At 42.1% G+C, this 22,515-nt stretch overlaps 1 protein-coding gene across 2 annotated transcripts in view; it reads right to left on the bottom strand.

The window, feature by feature from the left end:
- Shroom2 (shroom family member 2) overlaps positions 1 to 22,515 on the bottom strand; it is a 197,769-nt gene that overhangs the window by 84,285 nt on the left and 90,969 nt on the right. For both annotated transcript variants that reach the window (XM_045140089.1, XM_045140087.1), the window contains exon 2: positions 19,055 to 19,206. In XM_045140089.1, the coding sequence (XP_044996024.1) occupies positions 19,055 to 19,206 (152 nt within the window). The remainder of the gene's footprint in view (positions 1 to 19,054; positions 19,207 to 22,515) is intronic.

Here is a 22,515-nt window from a genome sequence, read left to right on the forward strand (position 1 = left end):
GAATTCCAGATTAGCCTGAGCTAGAGCAAGAGCCTAACTTGAAACTCCCCCAACCCCCCAAAAGGTAAAGACGGTAATGAAAAGTGTCCCTTCCCACCCTGGCATGGCTGATGGGGTGAGAGAGGCATCATACTGGTGTAAAGAGAAATGTTGCTGTAACAGTTCCAGAGAGAGCAAATCTCTGCATGGTCAGAGACGATGTATTTTAGAGTTCGTGCTCAGCACACCTGGACACACCTGCACTAGGTATCTCAGCCAATCAATCGGCCAGGGCTCAGAGGAGAAATCTACCCACACCTGGGGAGAGTGTGTGCTCAAGAGAGACCTTATTGGGTGAGATGGGAAAACTGAAGCAGGTGGGGACGAGCTGAGATAAGTGAGGCTAGCTTGCAAAATCATGGCAAAGGTGTGACATAGGATCACCTTAAAATCCTTCCTTTTAAGGGCCACCCCTTCCTACCTAGTCCAAGAAATTATCTGCCTAATCTGGAACTCCCACCATTCCTTTATTAAAAAGAATAAAGAATAGAAAGACAAAATCTTTACTTTTTACCTTGATCTAGAAAATAAAGTCTTGAGCTGGGTGTGGTGGCACGCACCTTTAGTTCTAGAGCTCAGGAGGCTGAGGTAGGAGGATGGCCGTGAGTCTGAGGCCAGCCTGGAACTACAGTGTGAGTTCCAGGTCAGCCTGGGCTACAGTGATGTCCTACCTTGAAAACAAAATTAAGAAAATATTGTGTCATACAGAGATTCATCCTATTAAGTTATTTAAACTACACATTAAGCCTAAACTAAAAGCACTGTGATCTATGTGGTTATCTTCTCTTGACTTTAACAAAGACCACAAAGCAACCTAGACAAAACAGGGCATAAACCCCAGCATCTATGTTTTAACAAGAAAATAAGCACAGTAGAAAACAGCCACTCTCCCTCCTGACTCAAGTGCTCATAAAACAGAAATAACTGTCGTAAGCAGAAAACAATACCAAGCCACCCTCCAAAGCCTAGGCGGGACTCACCTGATACTGAAGGAAATTAGGGGGAAAGTTAGCTTCTTTTAGGTACTTTCAGTTAGGGACAGGAGCCCAGAAACAGGAACCAGAAACTGCCACCCCGCCTTGATAGGAATGGAACTTGTGATAGATCCAGGTTCACGCACAACAGCTGCAGTGCCCTCTGCTGCCCCCACAGTCTAGCACCCTACCTAGGTGGCCTGGCCTTTGCGATCAGGTCTTCCCTCATATCCCTGAATCCAACAAAAGAATACATTTTTAATGGACTATATAAAGGCTTGCCCATGCTGACCTCTGTTCTCTGCCTGGATACAAGGAAGTCTGGCTTTCCTCCCACCCAGCCTGGCTGGTGGGGGTGGGCTAGGGGAGAGCAAAGCACTGCTTCTTGGCCCAGGTAGTTTTCTGCTTGCCTTCTATCTGCAGTATATTTTGGGTCACTTCTCACTTTGATCTCATGTATGCTTTTTCTCAGCAATCTAAGCCTACCTCACTTGTATTTCCTTAACACTCTAGATCTATCATGTGGATATTTCTTCTAAACTCAGCCTGGTGCCTGTGTGATTTCTCTAAACCTGGGGTAACCACAGGTGTAACTCTCATTACCACCCATTTCTCATGTGCATTTCCTCGTCTCTGCTCTGCTATTCTTTCTTAAGCCACCACCACTTGCTCTCTTAACTTTCTTCCATGGGGAGGCTCAGGGGAGATGCTGTGCCTTCCACACAAGAGTAAGTTTCTTCTAAATACCTCCTTAAGCTTCTACATCCTACCTTCCCCATGCTTGTGGCTCTGCTCCAGCCTCTTCCTAGACCTCAATTCTCTTAAAGGAACCTCATGAACTACGCTGTGTCTTCCACACGAGTATGTGTCTCCTATCTTCCACGTGCTTGCAACTCTGTTCCAGCCTTTTCCTAGACCCCAATTTCCTTAAATAAACCCCACAATTTATGATTTCTCCCTAAGTAAATTCAGTAATTCACAATTTATCCTTCTTGAGCCCGTGTTTATCAATTCTCTGGTAAAATAGGATAAGGACCCAAAACAGGGGACCCAAAATCCTGCATCAATGCCACCACCACCAAAGAGAAAGATGGGTTTGGCTCAAGGAAGGGCTCTCCAGAGGTGACGTGGGGCAGCGTGGAAAGGAGGCTGCAACTGCTACAGTAGAAGCCAGCCCCTCCGTCAGGCCACACACTGCACACAGCAAGGCAACCAGCTCATGGCCAGCTCCCCAGAGTCAGGGCAACACTAACACCAGAGACGGGATGCAAGTTTTAAGAAACCTGCTCTCTGCCTCCTTTCAGCAAAAGTACAGGACAAGGCTGGCAAGCCCTAGCAGTCTCATGCAAAAGAACGCCCTCCCCACTTTGGTGCTGCTAATATGCTCCTGAAAGGAGTTTATTGGTGGAATTAGAATCACAAAGGCCCTATCATGACTTGGCCCCAACAAAACTGCTTGCCACCCAGGACAGGGTCACCAGAAACCATACAGAGTATGGAATTAAGAATAAGATGGTTGTACTATGCTCATCAAGCTGCCCCGTAAGCACTTCTCTTAATGTTCATACCCATATATTAATGCTACTCTCACTTTTGGTAGAGAACCTTCTCTTGTCAGATGACAATGACCTTGGGATGACTCAGAAGGCATCATGGTGCTGGAAAGAAGTGGCAGGCGTGCTCAGCACTGCAATATCTCTATCACACCTTCTAAGGCTCAGGGTCTATTGCAGAAGAGGTGGCGGAAAGAATGTAAGAGCCAAAGGAATGGTAGGACTCCTTACAATGTGCTCCCTCCAGACACAAAATGGCCTGGATATCCATGACCTCACAGTGCCTGACACTACCTACACAAGACCGTCATAATAGGAGGAAAATATCATGACATCAAAATAAAAGAAAGACTGATGGGGAGGGGGAGGGGCTATGATGGAGAGTGGAGTTTCAAAGGGGAAAGTGGGGGGAGGGAGGGAATTACCATGGGATATTGTTTACAATCATGGAAGTTGTTAATAAAAAAAATAATAATAATAACAAAAAGAATAAGATGGTAGGGGCTTGAAAGATGGCTCCCTGGTTAAGGTGCTTGTCTATAAAGCCTAACAACCCTGGTTCAATCCCCAGAACCCACGTAAAGCCAGATGTAGACTGGAACATGCTGGAGGCCCTAACATTCCTATTCATTTTCATTCTACCTCTCTCTGTTTTGTCTCTGCAAATAGATAAATAACATACATTTTTGTTTTAAAAAGAGACCGAGGTGGCAGGTCTACTTCAGGATAAAGAAAGCTAATACAAATTTCCAGTTAAGATGGTAGCATAGGAACCACACCAAAGGAGCCTAGGGGAGAAAAAGCCAAAAAAAAAAAAAAAAAAAAAAAAAAAAAAAAAACACACTCTTACTAAAAAGTGAGGTATATAACAAATTATCAACTGCAGCAGAGAAGCAGGAGAGATCCAGAGTGGCTAGAGCCCACAGAAGCGGTCCACATAGCCACAGCCGCCAGACTTGGACTGCGCCACAGGAAAAGCCAGGTAAGAGGAGTCTCCACTCATACCAGCCTGCTTGCAAACTCAAGAAACATGAAGGGAGGATGGCAGGGCAGAAGAGAGGAGCAGCTCATGAGGAAGATGATTGCAAGGACCGGGGGGGGGGGGGGGAGAGAATCAGCCACCATCCAGAGCCTACCCTTCCCCACCGCTAGCACCAGAGACCTGGGGAAGGGAGCTCACCTACACAGTGCCCAGCACAGGCGATCAGAGCAGTGATCCAGCCACCCAAGCAGCCCACCTGAGCCCACAACCATCCCCAAAGGTAACTGGGATTATACCATGTCAGTACCCGCCAAATAAGCCTGGTTTATAGGCTTGAATCAGAAGTGCTAATTGCACCTTCCATGTCAGGATAAATTATATGTCAAATCTGATAGATGGTTGGATTTTCCATTCTTTTTTTTTTTTTTTTTTTGAGGTAGGGTCTCACTCTAGCCCAGGCTGACCTGGAATTAACTCTGTAGTCTCAGGGTGGCCTTGAACTCACTGCGATCCTCCTACCTCTGCCTCCCGAGTACTGGGATTAAAGGCGTGCGCCACCACGCCCAGCTGATTTTCCATTCTTAAGTAAGCTATATTTTGGGCTTGTCATTTGCTGCTACCGGATTTACAGTACCTTTGTTTCCTCTCCTGTCAATTGTTAGGGAAGGGTCTCACATGGACACAAGCTAACTTGGAACCCTCAAAACACCAGAACTCCTTAGCCTCCTAGTTGACAGGATTAAGTATGTAGGGCAACACACATCCTAAGGGACTGTGACTATATTTGAGGATCTGGTAATCATAATACCTACTTTTGCATAAATATTATATGCTGTTTTTCATTGAATGTGCATATTGTTTAGTTAAATTTTAGAATCCGCTTGTATTTTGTTCCACTCAGCCTTCTTAAATACTCTCATAGCAGGCAAACCTAACACCTAGGGTCACTTTTGTACTTACTCTGAGTCTTAAGAGCCACACCTAGCACCTTAAGCTCCTATCCTGAAAATATATGACAGCAGATTGATTGCTACATCTGATAATACTGCAGCTAATTAGAAAATCCAAGCATTAAATTAATCCAAGATGCAAAAATATGTACATTATAACATAAGAAATACAAAAAATCAAGACAATATTACACCACCAAAAAGTATTAATGCATCAGAAATGACCTCCAGTGAAAACATGTTAGAGGAAATGCCTGAGAAAGATTTCAAAAAAATTATAAATACGTACAAAGAAATCAAAGAGGAAATCAAAGGAATGAAAAGAAGACACCAAAGGAATAAAAGAAGACACAGGACATCAATTTAATGAAATAAAGAGGTCAATACAAGACATAAGTAAGGGAATAGAAATAATAAAGAACAACCAGTCAGAATTACTAGGAATGAAGAACACAGTCAGTGAAATATAAAAAGCTCTGAAGAAAATCTCACCAGTAGAATGGATGAAGGAGAGGGCAGAATATCTAAAGTTGAAGACCAGGTGACAAATCTAATACAGTCCAACAAAGAGAAAGACAAAGTAATAGGAAAGTAAGAATGGGAATTTGAAGATATTCAAGACACTATGTATGAAAAGATCAAATATAAGAATTCAGGGTACAGTAGAAGGAGAAGAATTTCACTCCAAAGGCATAGTAGGCATCTTCAACAAAATCATAGAAGAAAACTTCCCCTAAATTGGGAAAGAGATGCCAATGCAGATACAGGAAGCTTCTAGAATACCGAACAACAAAACCTGGAAAGAACTCCTACTCGCCATATTATAATTAAACTACCAAACATACAAACCAAAGAAAATATATGGAAAACTGTTAGAGAGAAAAATCAAGTCACATACAAAGGCAAGCCCATCAGGATCACAGCAGATTACTCAACACAAACTTTAAAAGTCAGAAGGGCTTGGAATGATATATTTCAAGTTCTGAAAGATAACAACTGTCAACCAACATTACTTTATCCTGAAACCCTATCCATTCAAACAGACAGAGAAATAAGGATATTCCATGACAAAAGCAAGCTAAAGGAATACTTGAAGACCAAACCAGCTCTACAGAAAATACTTGAAAGGATCCTCCATGCTGAAGAGAAAGAAAAACACACATATGAGGAGCCTGGAAAAAAAATCAAACCATACTCAAATACTAATTAACATGAGTGCAAAGGTGAAACCGGAAGAACTACAAAACAAGAAAAATGGCAAAAATAAATATGCACCTTTCAATAACAACTCTTAATATCAATGGGCTCAATGCTGCAACCAAAAGACATAGGTTTGCAGACTGGGTTAAACAGCAGGATCCTTCAATTTGTTGCCTCCAAGAATCTCACCTTTGTACAAAGGATGGACACTATCTTAGGGTGAAAGGTTGGAAAACAGTATTTCAAGCCAATGGGCCTAGAAAACAAGTGGGGGTTGCTATCCTAATATCTGACAAGGTAGACTTCAGCCCAACATTAATTAGGAAAGATAAGGAAGGTGACTTTGTATTGATTAAAGGCACACTCCCCAACAGGAAGACATTACAGTCCTAAACATATGTACCTAACATAGGCGCTCCCAACTGCATCAAACAAATGCTATTAGAACTAAGGTCACAGATAACACCAAACACAGTGGTAGTGGTAACTTCAACACCCTACTCTCATCAATTGACAGGTCATTCTGTCAAAAAATAAACAGAGAGGCATCTAGATGGGCCTAGCAGATATATAGAGGATGTTTCATCCAAATGCTGCAGAATATACATACTTTTCAGCAGCGCATGGAAATTCTCTATAATAGACCATATATTAGGACATAAAACAAATCTTAAAATATACAGGAAAACTGAAATAATTCCTTCCACTCTATCTGATCACAATGGGATCAAACTACAAATCAATAGCAAGAAAAGCTATAGAGCATACACAGAATCATGGAAACTAAGTAATACACTGCTAAATGATGAATGGGTCAATGAAGAAATAAAGAAGGACAGCAAAAAATTCATAGAGTTAAATAATAATAATGAGAACACAACAAACCAAAACCTTTGGGACACAATGAATGCAGTCCTAAGAGGGAAATTTATAGCTTTAAGTGCCTATATTAAGAAATTAGAAAGGTTGCAAGTAAACAACTTAATGATTCACCTTAAAGCTTTGGACAAAGAAGAACAAGGCAAACTGAAAATCAGTAGACAGGAAGAAATAATAAAGATTAGGGCAAAACTTAATGAAATATAAACAAAAAAAAACCCCATAATCCAAAGAGTCAATGAAACAAAGAGTGGGTTCTTTGAAAGGATAAACAAGATTGATAAACCTTTAGCAAATCTGACCAAAAGAAAGACAGAAGAGACACAGTTTAATAAAATTAGAGATGAAAAAGACCATCACAGCAGATACCAAAGAAATTCAAAGAATCATAGGGAGACGCTATAAGAACATATACTCAACTAAGTTTGAAAATCTGAAAGAAATGGATGATTTCCTTGATTTATATGACCTAACTAAATTAAATCAAGATAGAGATAAACCAATAACAACTATGGAGATGCAAGCAGCTATCAAAAATCTCCCAACTAGAAACAGTCCAAGCCCAGATGGAGTCACTGGTGAATTTTACCAGACCTTCATGGAAGAACTAACACCAATGCTTCTTAAACTTTTCCATGAAACAGAAAAGGAAGGAATCCTACCAAATGCCTTCTACAAAGCCAGCATCACCCTGATACCATAACCAGACAAAGATAGAACAAAAAAAAAAAAAAAAAGAAAATTACAGACGAATCTCCTTCATGAACATAGATGCAAAAATTCTCAACAAAATATTGGCAAACACAATACAAGAGTATATCAAAAAGATCATTCACCCTGCCCAAGTAGGCTTTATCCCAGAGAGGCAGGGATGGTTCAACATACACAAATGGAAAAATGTAATACATTATATAAATGGACTGAAGGACACAAATCACATGATCATCTCATTGGAGGAAGAAAAAGCATTTGACAAAATCCAACATCCCTTTATGATAAAAGTCCTACAGAGACTGGGAATAGACGGAACATATCTCAACATAATAAAGGCTATTTATGACAAGCCTACAACCAACATAATACTAAATGGAGAAAAATTTGAAGCTTTTCCACTAAAATCAAGAACAAGACAAGGGTGTCTACTGTCCCCACTTTTATTTAATATAGTACTGGAAGTCTTAGCATAGCAATAAGGCAAAAGACACACATAAAGGGATACAAATTGGAAAGAAAGAGATCAAATTACCAATATTTGCAGATGAAATGATTCTATATATAAAGGACCCTAAAGACTACCAGCAAACTGTTAGAGCTGATAAACACCTGTAGCAATGTAGCAGGATACAAAATAAACACACAAAATCAGCAGCATTCCTATATGCTAACAACAAATACACAGAGGATGAAATCAGAGAATCACTCCCATTCATGATTACATAAAAAAAAAAGTACCTTGAAAGAAACCTAATCAAGGAAGTGAAGGATCTCTACAAGGAAGGAAAACTTTAAAACATTCAAATAAGAAATTGAGAAGACAGTAGGAAATAGAAAGACATCTCTTGTTCTTGGATCGGAAGAATCAATATTGTGAAAATGTCAATCTTACCAAAAGCAATCTACACATTAAATGCAATTCCCATCAAAATTCCAAAGGCATTCTTCAAGGAAATAGAAAAAAAAATCCAAAAAAATCATTTGGAAGCACAAAAAGCCTTGAATATCTAAAACAATTTTGAGCAACAAAAATAAGGCTGGTAATATCACCATACCTGATTTTGTGTGTGTGTGTGTGTGTGTGTGTGTGTGTGTGTGTGTGTGTGTGTGTGTGTGGTTGAGTCTCACTCTAGCTCAGGCTGATGTGGAATTCACTATGTAGTCGCAGGGTGACCTCGAACTCATGGCGATCCTCCTACCTCTGCCTCCCAAGTGTGTGTCATCAAACCCAGCCCTATTTAACCTATACTACCGAGCCATAGTAAAAAAAACCAGCATGGTCCTGGCACAAAAGCAGACATGTAGATCAATGGAACAGAATACAGGACCCAGTTGTAAGGCTGGGTAGCTATAGCCACCTGATCTTCAACAAAAATGTCAAAAATACTCATTGGAGAAAAGACAGCCTCTTTAGCAAATGATGCTGAGAAAACTGGATATGTTTGTGTAGAAGGATGAACATAGGTTCTTACATCTCTCCATGTACAAGAATTAAGTCCAAATGGATCAAAGACCTTAACATCAGACCTGAAAGTCTGAAACTCCTAGAGGAAAAAGTAGGGGAAACCTTTCAACATATTGGTCTTGGCAAGGACTTTCTGAATATAACCCCAGTTGCTCAGGCAATAAAACCACAGATTAACCGCTGGCACCTAGTGAAACTACAAGCCTTCTGTATGGCAAAAGGCACTATGAATAGAGCAAAGAGGCAACCTGCAGAATGAGAGAAAATTTCTGCAAGCTATACATCTGATAGAGGATTAATATATAGGATATTCAAAGAATTAAAAAATTAAATAATGAAAAATCAAACTATCCAATTAAAAAATGGGCTATGGAACTAAACAGAGTTCTCAAAAGAAGAAACACAGATGACATATAAACATCTAAAAAAATGTTTGATATCCCTAGACATCAGGGAAATGCAGATTAAAACTGTTGAGAGCCAGGCGTGGTGGTATAGGCCTTTAATCCCAGCACTCGGGAGGCAGAGGTAGGAGGATTGCCACATGGATTCACATGGTGAATTCCAGGTCAGCCTTAGCTCAAGTGAGGCACTACCTCAAAAAACAAAAACAAAAACAAAAAAATTACATTGAGATTCCATCTCACTCCTATCAGATTGCAGATTAGCTACCATCATGAAAACAAATGACCATAAATGCTGACGAGGATGTGGAAAAAGAGGAAACCTTCTACACTGCTGGTGGGAATGCAATCTGGTCCAACCATTGTGGAAATCAGTGTGGAGGTTCCTGAGACAGCTAAAAATAGATCTCAGCTATAGTACTCTTAGGCATATATCCTAAGGGCTCCTCTCATTACCTTAGAGATACTTGCTTGGCATGTTTATTGCCACTCTATTCACAAAAGGTAGGAAAAGGAACCAGCCTAGATGTTCCTCAACTGATGAGTGGATAATGAAGATGTGGCCCATTTATACAATGGAGTTTTACTCAGCAGTAAAGAAAACTAAAGTTATGAAATTTGCAAAAAAAAAAAAAAAAGATGGATCTGGAAAAGATTATACTAAGTGAGGTAACCCAGGTCCAGAAAACCAAACGTTGCATGCATGTTCTCCCACATATGTGGATCCTAGCTACAAATGACTGGACTTCTGTGTGAGTAGGAAGAAAACTCAGTAGCATAGTCCAGTAAGCTAGAAAGGGGATATAAAGGGAAGAGAAAGGGTGGGAGGTGGAGACCTAATAGGATGGTATTGTATATACGTAAGTAGAGGAACAGATAAATGGGCCTAAGTGAGGTCAGGGGAAGAGACTGAGTAAAGGAAAGGTGGAGGGAGGACTAATCAAAATCTAAGAAGATATAAATAAGTCATATGGAAACCTACTTTTTTGGACAATGGAACACTCAGGAGCCATAGATGGTTACTAGAAAATTTTCAGTGCCAAGGATGGGATACCTTCCAGTGAGTTGTTGGCCAGGTTGGTCCCTGATGCCCCCAAACATTACAGGCCATTGTTGAGGCCCTTGGTTTCCCACCAGGAAGAGATGGTAAGACCCTATTGCTGAAGACTCCACATACTTGGGCTGCAAGGTCACTGAGAAATCCTGCTGGAGCTGAGCTGAAATCCTCCTCTATGTAGACCATCTGACAGAAAGCTGCAAAAAGACATGCTGCATGCAGCTCAATGGGAGAGAGAGAAATCACCAGTGAAGATACTCAACAGTGGACACTGCAAGCCTTATACTTGGCCAGCCAGGCCAAATAAGCCAACTGGTACAATTATGGCACATCTGTTATGGGGGAAACCAACTGCCCTCTAATTGGACTGGAGGCCTCCTTCATGGGAGGGAATACATCCCTGATACTGAAAACCTACAACAGGGGTAGTCATGAGCCCTAGGGGTGTAACGTCTGCTGCTGTCTGGCTAAAAGTATATGCTAGGCTCACCAAACTGTCCAATAAGTACTTTTTAAAATACTTATACCCTTATATGAATGATAGTCTCACTTTTGGTTACAGAACATTCTCTATTCAGATGGCAGTGACCTTGGGATGACTCATAAGGCACCATGGTGCTGAGAAGAAGTGACAGAGGAGTGCTCAGCACTGCAATATCTCTATCACACCTTCCAAGGCTCAGGGTCCATTGCAGAAGAGGTGGTGGAAAGAATGTAAGAGTCAAAGGAAGGGTAGCACTTTTTACTTCTATTTTGAATGGAGGCCCACTTCATGGGAGGGAATACATCCCTGATACTGAAAACCTACAACAGGGGTAGTCATGAGCCCTAGGGGTGCAACGTCTCCTGGTGTCTGTCTAAATGTATATACTATGCTCACCAAACTGCCCAGTAAGCACTTCCTTTAATGTTCATACCCATATATTAATACTACTCTCATTATTGGTTACAGAACCTTCTCTTTTCAGATGGTAGAGACCTTGGGATGATTCAGAAGGTACCATTGTGCTGAGAAGTGACAGAGGAGTGTTCAGCACTGCAATATCTCTATCACACCTTCCAAGGCTCAGGGTCCATTGCAGAAGAGGTGGCAGCGGAAAAAATGTAAGAGCCAAAGGAAAGGTAGGACTCCTTACAATGTGCTCCTCCAGATACAAAATGGCCTGGATATCCATGACCTCACAGTGCCTGACACTACCTACACAAGACCATCGTAAGAGGAGGGAAAGATGATAACATCCAAATAAAAGAGAGACTGCTTGAGAGGGGGAAATGATATGAAGGGAAAAGGGGGGGAAGGAGGGAATTACCATGGGATATTGTTTACAATTATTGAAGATATATATATATAGATAGATAGAGCAATAGATAGATAGATATACACACATACATACATACATACATACATACATACATACATACATACGCACGCACACACACACACACATCAATTGGGGGGAAATCAAAAGAATCATCACATGCTTTAGAAAATAATGTTTCATGTTTAAATTGCCCCTATGGTGTTTGAAATTACAGGCATATTTGCTTATTGTCGTGCTACTGGGAATTGAACTTTGGGCCTTGCACATACTAGGTAAGTGCTCTACCACTGAGCTACATTCCCCTCCCCAGCCCTTTATTTTTATTCTTCAGGCAGGGTCTCAATTAGGTTACCTAATCTGGCCTTGAACTCAGACTGAAGGCTTGATTTTCCGGTCTCAGCCTCCAGAAGCACCTGGGGTTATTGGCATAGATGATTTTATTGGTCGGTTTGTTTTGCTTGGCAGTGCTGATCATACTCAAGGCCTCACACGAGATGGATAAGTGTGTACCATAAAGGTATAACCCCATTCCACAGTTGTTTTGTAAAAACTGAACCTTGCAGCAATTTGCCTCTGAATAGAGAAAAGTGATGACTCTATCCCCAGAGTTATTAATGCATATTCTAGGGCACCAGCTCACACAGCCATGACCCCTAGCACTGACAGGCTAGGACAAGCCCAGGCACAAGGGAAAGAGTTATCCACTGGGCTAAGCAGCCCAGTTTTGGCTAAGCAGAGAGGAAATGGTAAACATTCTGAAGGACCAAAAGCAAGGCAAGCATGCTAGATTCAACTTGTCCCCATCCCACCATCCACCTGACTCCTACAGTCTCCCTCCTTACCTCACTGGCCTCCACCCCATGGGCCCAGATGCCACCGGGCATTGTGAGGGAGACCATGTGTGCTCTTGCTGAGTGTTCCAAGTTCCTTTCATCCAGCTACTCACTCTTGTCTGGAAAAGAATCTTCAATGGAGAAAGAGAGAGCTATATTTCTGGGTCTCCTTGGGCATTTCTTTCCCAACACAGCTTCCCAATGATGACAAGATCACATTGCCTGTGTCCCATGAAACGAGATGCCAGTGCTTTGTGAAACTGGCCTATTGAAATCCTATCCTGCCTAGCCATTTGGTCCCCTGGCTACCACACACACTGAGATAAAAGAGATACAGGAAATAAAAGCCTGGGAGCGCGTGTCATCAGGGGAGGGGTGTCTGTGCAGGCACTACCATGGAAATGTTAGCAATCCACCAGTGACATGTGGTTGACACAGAGATGAAAGTACTCCTTCCCCACCCTGCCACTTCTCAGTCACCTGGGATGGGCAATGGCTGAAGCAACCCAGTCTATTGGTCATATTCTCTTTTTTATTATTATTTTTTGTTTATTTTCATTTATTTGAAAGTGACAGAGAGAGAAAGAGGCAGATAGATAGATAGATAGATAGAGATAGAGATAGAGATAGAGATAGAGATAGAGAGAGAGAGAGAGAGAGAGAGAGAGAGAGAGAGAGAGAGAGAGAATGGGCGCGCCAGGGCTTCCAGCCACTGCAAACCATCTGGCTAACGTGGGTCCTGGGGAACCGAGCCTCGAACCAGGGTCCTCAGGCTTCACAGGCAAGCGCTTAACGCTAAGCCACCTCTCCAGCCCTATTGGTCATATTCTTGAGTAGGGAAGTACTTTAATACTGATGTGTTTGCAGGTCAGGCTGAAGGGGAGTCAGGTAGCTCTTTCAGGCAGTTTGGGTGACCCCTGAAAGTAAACAAAGCAGGAGTGTCTTTGGGCCAGGATCTGCCTTCTTATCTCTTACCTAAATCTGTTTTTCCACAAACAACGTGGGTCCCCCCTAGAAGCACAGTCTCTCCTAGGATTGAAATGTAGCCTTAACAATGTGGTTGGCCAAAGTTCAGCCCCCAGAATTTGGCATCATGGCTAGCCTCTTACTGAGACAGCCCCTAACCCAAACCAATCAACTGTCCCTGAGGATAGCTGAGCCAGAAGGTAGGGCCCTCCACTATAAGGTTATAAATAGAGTTGCGAGGGGAAGAACAAGCTAGCTCTCTGTGCTGCCCAGCCTCTCCTGAACTTCCAGCTACCGGTGTGCTCCTCCTCAGCTAAGCCCCACAGCCCTCACTCTCCGCATGGGCTCTTTAGCCCTCCAGCTCCCCACATGGCAGGAGCTCTGAACTTTCTTTTCTTTCTTTTTTCTCCATGGTTTTCCCAGGCCCTGTACTGCTCAATATATAATATAATATATATATAATATAATAATATTATAATATAATAATATTATAATATAATAATTATTCTTCTCAGTCTTCTTTTATCCAATTCTCAGATTAAAAGTAGACACAGAGAGCTGGAGAGGTGGCTTAGTGGTTAAGCACTTGTATGTGAAGCCAAAGGACCCAGGTTCGATTCCCCAGGACCCATGTTAGCCAGATGCACAAGGGGGCACATGTGTCTGGAGTTCATTTGCAGTGGCTGGAGGCCTTGGTACACCTATTCTCTCTCTCGCTTGCTTTCTGTCTCTTTCTCTGTCTGTCGCTCACAAATAAATAAATAAAAATAAACAAAAAAAAAAAAGTAGACACAGACCTAGGGTTTAGGGGTCAAGGACTTTCCTGAGCCCCTAACACCCTGTTACAAGGCTATGAATTAAGGCATGTCTTTTTATAAACTCAGGCCTCAGGCATGCTAAGCACATGCTTAACCAACTAAGCCCCACCTAGAGTCTAGATGCTTTCTGTTAGAAGGCATGCTCAAAGAGCTAAACAGAAAATGCTAGTAAATGCCAACTAATCCATGGGGGAAGAAGGCAGATTGAGTGGTTGCCTGGGGATAGGAAGATTAAAATTTAGATGAAAAAGATAGTATGCTGCAACTTTAGGAACAACAGGAGCATTTGGAGTCATCAAGCTATTATTCTGGAAAGGCTTTATTCTAGGCAGCGATCATTCACCATGTACTGAGTGACAGACACTAGTCCCAACAGTAACTCATTATCAGCTTGGAAAGTAGAGATGCATCATGTCAGATTTGTTTTCTATCCAGTAAACAAGAGTAATATCTGCAACATATTATTTTTTTTTTTTTTGGTTTTTCGAGGTAGGGTCTCACTCTGGTCCAGGCTGACCTGAAATTAACTCTGTCATCTCAGGATGACCTTGAACTCATGGCAATCCTCCTACCTCTGCCTCCCGAGTGCTGGGATTAAAGGCGTGCGCCACCACGCCCGGCTATGCAACATATTATTTAACATTCATGTAAAATCAGCCAGGCATGGTGGTTTATGCCTTTAATCCCAGCACTCGGGAGGCAGAGGTAGGAGGATCACCACGAGTTTGAGGATACCCTGAGACTACATAGTGAATTCCAGGTCAGCCTGAACTAGAGTGAGACTCCACTTTAAAAAACCAGAAAAAAAAGGTAAGATAAAAGCTGGTCCTTACATGCTCATAACACATGGTGGTGCACGCCTTTAATCCCAGCACTCGGGAGGCAGAGGTAGGAGGATTGCCATGAGTTCGAGGCCACCCTGAGACTCCATAGTGAATTCCAGGTCACCCTGGGCTAGAGTGAGACCCTACCTCGAAAAACCAAAAACAAAACAAAAAAAATAACATTTGGGAGCTGCCTCAACAGTTGATAGTTCTAGCTTGCAAAACCTGCCGGCCCCAGGTTCAATTCCCCAGTCTCACCATATATAAAGCCAGACCAGCATTCATTTGCAGCAGCAGGAGACCTTGGCACATACATACATACATACATACATACATACATACATACATATATACATACACACACACGCATGCATGCATGCAAATATGTAGATTTGACACTTAGGCATATTATCAGAAAAGTGTTTTAACAAACGCTTTGTTTTTATATCTTACTATTTAAAGTATGCAACTTTATTTTAAGCACATAATTACCTATACTCCTTAGCTAGTGAAAATAGTGCTTAGAATGAACAATAGGAGCTCTCCATAACGCAGCTCCAATTAGTTCTTCAGAGTAAAACGTGAATGAATGCCTTTTTTAAAGAATCTTTTAAATAGCACCTCAGCTGCAATAGCCAGTCAGTGCTCTATGATCCTCCCAGGATGCCTGCTTTTGAACAGCCTTCAGCCTGTCAACTGATACCCTTAAATCTACAATTCAAGTTTAAAACTGAATTACATATATCACATATGCAGCTTCCCTCACAGTTACAGAAATGTAAAATAAATAATAAAACCATTTTTTTACCCATCATGCTCACAGAGAAGAAAAAAACAAATTAAAAACCTTCTGCGCTAGAGATATGACACTGCAAAGTAAAATGGCCTGAGAAATCTTGGCCATCCATCCATGCACACCACATACACACTCCCCTACTCAGAATCCAGCTGCAGAGACGCCTTGGGGATATGAAAGTGGCACCTCTCCCATAGAAGAGATGACAGTAAGCCAATCAGTAGGGGCTTAAGCCTCCCAGGACCAGGAGGCACCAGAGGCGGAAATGGGGAATTTCTTTGGCCTGGGGCTGGGTGATAATCCCTATTGTAGAGGATGACTGACTCCTACTCTTGATCAAGTCTAACTGAATCTCCTGACAACCTAGACTTCCCTCCCAGGGGTCAAGAAGCGATCACCAAAGAGATGTAGTACAGTGAAGATACCTGTTACGTCCCACATTCCTCAAATGGATCAGAAACTGCCATCCTATCTTTCTTTTCCCATCCAATTTTATCTTCTGAGTTTTAAGGACTTATTAAAAGAGTGTTTAGAACCGTAGGTATAGCACATTGATATAGTGCTTGCCTAATGTGCCTCTGGCCCTAGGCTCAATCTTCAGCATCTCCAAAACAAAAAGATAATCAATAATTAATAGCTTAGCCCACTAGGAAAGAGGGCTGGCAAATAAATGCACATGGACATTTTTTTTTTCTTTTATCATTTCTGAATTTCTACCTTGAATACTGGTTGAAGCCCAAAGGGGGTAGGGAATGATCTTTGGGAATATGTCTTTAAAATCTGTACCTAAAAGCTGAAGTAAATGTTTGAACTCAATTTATTTCTTTTTTTAACATTTATTTATTATTATTTATTTATTGCAACCAGAGAGGGAAGAGAGACAGACAGGGCTGGAGAGACAGCAGTGGTTAAGGTGTTTGCCTACAAAGCCAAAGGACTCAGGTTTGACTCTCCAGGACTCACATAAGCCAAATGCACAAGGTTGCACATACATCTAGAGTTCATTTGCAGTGGCTGGAGGCCCTGATGTGCCCATTCTCTGTCTCTCTCTCTCTCTCTTTAATAAATAAAGTAAAATATTTTATTTTTTAAAAAAAAGAAGAGGAGAGACAGACAGAAAATGGGTATGCCAGGGCCTCCAGCCACTACAAAAGAACTCAAAAGGCACGCACCACTTTGTGCATCTGGTTTACATGGGTCCTGAGAAATCAAATCTGGGTCCTTAGGCTTCATAGGCAAGCGCCTTAACTACTAAGCAATCTTTCCAGCCCCTCATTTTATTTCTTAAATTTAAAGGTCAACTTTGAGCCAGGCATGGTGGTGCATCCCTTTAATTCCAGCACTCAGGAGGCAGAGATAGGAGGATTGCCATGAGTTTGAGGCCACCCTGAATAGTGAATTCCAGGTCAGCCTGGGCTAGAGTGAGACCCTACCTTGGAAAAGAAAAGTCAACTTTGGAGAGAATCTATAAATTCTGTCAAAGACATACGGCTGGGCTTGGTGTTGCACACCTATAGTACTAGCACTTTGGGGAGTTGAGGCAGAGGGATCAGGAGTTGAAAGTCAACCTCAGGTACATAGGGTATCTAAGACCAGCCTGGGCTACATCACAGGTCTGTCTCAACAACAAACAAACAAAAGAGGCATATAGACATTTTTAAATTTTTAAATTTTTCAAGGTAGGGTCTTAATCTAGCCAGGGCTGACCTACAGACATTGCTCTGTAGTCCCAGGCTGGCCCTGAACTCACGGCAATCATCCTACCTCTGCCTTCTGAGTGTTGGGATTAAAGGCATGTGCTACCATGCCTGGCTGATAATAACCAGCATAGAAATTTATGCCTTCCTGAAAACAATAAAGTCCAAATGCTCTTGTGGTATTCTTACTTGCGAGTATTGTTCCCATTTCTGTACCTAAAGGCATCCCCAATTTCATTTCCTAAGAATCATCCAAGTTCCTTCAACAGTCTCACTTATAGGGAGGGAAGCTCCCCTCAGACCTCACTCAGCACAGATCTTGAATAGCTAGCCTTGGCTGGTGTTCACCTCTTTCATGCAGAAAACTCAAAACAACACCCCCACCTTGTGAAAACAACAGACAAGACAAGACAAGGCACTGACAGCAGGAGCAAAGTTTCCTCTGTGCCTAGAGAACTATCTGTATATTTCTAAGAGAGTATGCAAATTCACCTAATAAATTAAAAACTCCCTAAATCAGTAGTACTGAAAGAATCCTTTAAAGTTTGAAGCTGGGTTCACTTTTGGCCAAGGCCTATAGTAGCCCTCTGTGACTCTACATTATATACCCACAAACCACCTCAGACTGAAAATATTTGGGCAAAAATAAAAATTGTGGGGCTGAGAAGATGGCTCAGCAGTTAAAGGCACTTGCTTGCAAAGCCTGACAGCCAAGGTTCAATTCCTCAATGCCCATATAAAGCCAGATGCACAATGTGGTACATGTATCTGGAATTTGTTTGCAGCAGCAAGAGGACCTAGCATGCCTGATTCATTTTTTTCTCTCTCATAAATAGTTTTTAAAATAAATAAAAATAAAAATTGTATCTGTTCTAAATGTGTCAATTTTTTGTCATCATCCCTAAGCAATGTGGTGTAATAACTGCTATGATTTAAATCTAAAATGTTCTCCACGAGCTCATGTTTTGAAGGTTCATTCCCCCAGCTTGTGGTGCTACTTTGAAGACTTTGGAGCCTTTACAAGTTGAGCCTTGGCTAGAAGAAGTAAGTAACTCGGGATTGGCTTTTGAAGGTTTTAGTCTGGCCCTGGTTCAGATCCAGTCCTCTGCTTCTTAGCCAGCAAAAATGTGAGGAATCTTTGCCACACACTATTGCCACCATGAATTCCACAAAGCCATCTCTTGCCATGGACAACTGAAATCTTTCTGAAACAATGAACCAAAAACCAAGCTTTCCTCCCCTTCAGATGTTTCTATCAGTAACTAATACAGTAACTATTGACATAGCACCCACATTAGATTAGGTCATCTGGAGATTATTTAAAGTACATGAGAGCATGTGCCTAGCTTATATGCAAATACTACAGCATTTTCTAGAAAGGACTTAAGCATATGTAGGTTCTGATATCTAAGTGGGATCCAGGAGCAGTCCCTAAGGACTATCCAGGGAACTCTATAATGCTAAGTGCACACACAAATTGAGAAGTCTGCATTGACAGACTCAAGTCATGCAGGATTGACAGTTAAATACTTAAGTCTCTCTTGTTTGTCTTGATAAACATGGAAAAGGTACACATCTCACCTTTTGACCACCAGCTTCAAGGTCTTATGGGACCCTTTCACCAGACAAATTGCTTCTTGTCTGAACCCTGAGAGACCCACGTCATTGATGCCCACGATCTCGTCTCCAGCCAGCAACTTGTCAACTGCTGCGGCTTTGCTTCCTTCTTCAATCTGGAATAGAGAAGGGGGTTGCAGTGAGCGTTCTTGAGTCACAGCACATCCCTAGCAATGCAACTGGGAATTTAAGCCCAGAACTCATGGAAGTCATGGGCCACCAGGATGGGTTTCAGGATGACTCAGGAGTGCAAGGACTCATTTGGGCCCGGGGAATGTGGAGGGAACAAGGCTCTGGAGGTAATCTAATTCCTACCAAGGAACCAGTCATGTTAACTGAATGTTTTGCCTGCATCCTTGCCTTTGCTGACCTCCCCTAGGACATATGTATGCTCACCAAGGGAAATAAGCAAGACTCAGAAACACATACAACTGAAAATATGGCATCCAAAAACAATGATTCTTTTTCTGGGTTTCTTCCACTTGATAACTAATTTGAGACCATTTTATTATTTATTAATTGTTTTCATATATTAACCCTATAACTTTGTTTTTGTAATGCTTTCATTGAGATATATTTCAAGTGGCATGATGTCATTCAAAGCACACGTTCATACAGCCATTATTGCCATCCACTGTAGAACATTTCCCTGACCTCGAAAGAAAGTTCATGTTCATCTAACAGTCTTGTTCCAATCCTCCTAACTTCTGGCAAATTCAACACCCTTGTCTCTCTGTACTGTGTACTGAATCCAAGTCCTCACGCACGCTAGGCAAGGCCTCTACATCTGAGCTACATATCCCCATCCCACTTGCTCTCTCTACTCCCACCCCAAGCTTACTAATACTTACTCTATAACCGAGACAGGCCTTGGATTTGTGATCCTTCTGCCTTAGCTTCTCCCTAGGTCACTAAGATTACAGGTCTACAGCACTGCCGTGTCAAACTTACTAATATACATGGTTTCTAATGTACATATTTGCCTGTTTTGGAAAGTTGACCTACATAGAACCATGCAACATGAAACCTTGTATGTCTGCCTTCTTGCACACATAATGCTTTTTGTGTGTATCGACACCATATATATTCATGCATGTATATGACACTATAGCATGTGTCAGTACTTCATTATTTAATGTTTTTATGAGCAAGACAGAGAATGAACTGGCACGCCAGGGCCTCCAGCCACTGCAACTGAAACCTTATGTATCACCTTGTGTGAATGCATCACCTTGTATGTCTGGCTTACGTGTGTTCTGGGGAGTTAAGCCTGGGTCCTTGGGCTTTGCAGGCAACTATCAACTGCTAAGCCATCTCTCTAGCCCCATTATTTATTTATTAATTTACATTTTTTTATTTTTATTTATTTATTTGAGAGCGACAGACAGAGAGAAGGAGGCAGAGAGAGAAAGAGAGAGGGAGAAATGGGCGCACCAACGCCTCCAGCCACTGCAAATGAACTCCAGACACATGTGCCCCCTTGTGCATCTGGCTAACGTGGGTCCTGGGGAATTGAGCCTCAAACTGGGGTCCTTAGGCTTCACAGGCAAGCTCTTAACCGCTAAGCCATCTCTCCAGCCCACATTATTTATTTTTTAAATTTACTTATTTGATTAAAAAGAGACTAAGTGAATGAGTATAGGCTTGCCAGGACTCCTTGCCACTGCAAATGAACTCCAGACACATGTGCCACGTTGTGTGTCTGCCTTTATGTGAGTACTGGGAAATTGAACCCATCTCCCCAGTCCCACCATTACTTCTTATGGATGAATAATAACATGGTAGGAATGCAGCCCATTTTGTTCATGCATCCATTAGCTGACAGACATTGAGTTGTTTCTGCTTTTGTTGATTATGAACAATGAGTGCTACTCGGGACATTAGTGCACAGGTTTAATGTGGACACATTTTTCAACTTCTGTTGGGTATGTACCTAGAAGTAGGGCTGCTGGATCCTGAGGTAACGGTATTTAACTCTGTGAGGAAACACCACAATGTTTTCCAAATCAACAATTGCACAGTGCTTCCCTGCTTCCCATAAACATTCCAGTTTCTTCACTGCATGCTAAGGCCTGTATCTAATCTTTAAGAGTCCTAACCAGATAATTATGCTATGCTGTGTATCTTAAGATGTGCACTACTGAGTGCTGAGCATAGCCTGCTCTGATATGTCTTAGATTCCTTAAATGCCGAATGTTGGGCTGCTGATGTGGCTCTAAGGGAGAGAGCCTGCCTAGCATGTGCAAGGCCCTGGATTCCACTGGGGGGGGGGGGGGGTTGAAGCTTAACTGCTTGATAATCGCCCATTTTATAACTCTGACCTTAAGGAAACCTGATCTGATAGTTACACTATACAATGGCAATTAACCCTGGTTACCCTAGCAATTACCCTCCTTCCAAAAGCTTGTCTTCGCAGGGTGTAGTGGTGCACGCCTTTAATCCAGCGCTTGGGATGCAGAGGTAGGAGGATTGGCATGAGTTTGAGGCTACCCTGAGACTGCACAGAGAATTCCAGGTCAGCCTGAGCTAGAGTGAGACCCTACCTTAAAAAACCAAACAAAAGCTTGTCTTCTACTCAAGTGATTGGCTGGCAAGTGGATGGCCAAGCAAAACCCAGCCAGGGGCCTTTGCTGTCCTTGTAAATAAAGTTTCACTGGAATGCAGCCATACCTGTTCATTTACATAGTGCTACAAAGCAGCACTGAGTTCTTATGCCCACAAGGCCAAAAATATTTACCACTTGGATTGCTCCAAAACCCCAACCAGATTTACAAACTGCAAAGAAACCCGCTGTCAAATGAATGACTGGTGGTAAGCCATCAGTGTACAGTCTATGAAGTCACTCCTTTGGCTATGTAGTCCAAGATGGTCTCTACCTCAAGATACTTTTTTGCCTTGCCCTCCAAGGTATAGCACACCTGTAATCCCAGGCCTTGGGAGGCTGAGGCTACAAATTCTAGGCCAGTCTGGGCTACAGAGTAAGACCCTGTCTCTCAATAATCTTATCTTCCTAAATTCTCCACCAAGTTTCCAGAAAAACTGCACTCTTGGGTTTAAGGGCAATTTTTTACTGTAGGACTATAGGAACAACATGAAAGAAATAATCCTAGCTAGCTGAGCCTGGTGGCACAAGCCTGTACAGCTCCTTTAGGAGGTTAAATTAGGAGGATCAGTTCAAGTCCTGCTTGGACTACAGAATATATTCAAGACCAGCTTGGGCAACTTAGTGAGATCTGTCTCAAAATAAAAAATAAAGGCTGGAGAGATGGCTTGGTGGTTAAATTACTTGCCTGCAAAACATAAGGATCCAGGTTCTATTCCCCAGGGCCCATATAAGTCAGATGCACAAGGGCACAAGGTGGCACATGTGTCTGGAGTTCACCTGCAGCAGCTAGAGGCTCCAGCATGCCCAATTTCAATATAAT

The sequence above is a fragment of the Jaculus jaculus genome, chromosome X (genome assembly GCF_020740685.1).
Source record: "Jaculus jaculus isolate mJacJac1 chromosome X, mJacJac1.mat.Y.cur, whole genome shotgun sequence".
NCBI lineage: Eukaryota > Metazoa > Chordata > Mammalia > Rodentia > Dipodidae > Jaculus > Jaculus jaculus.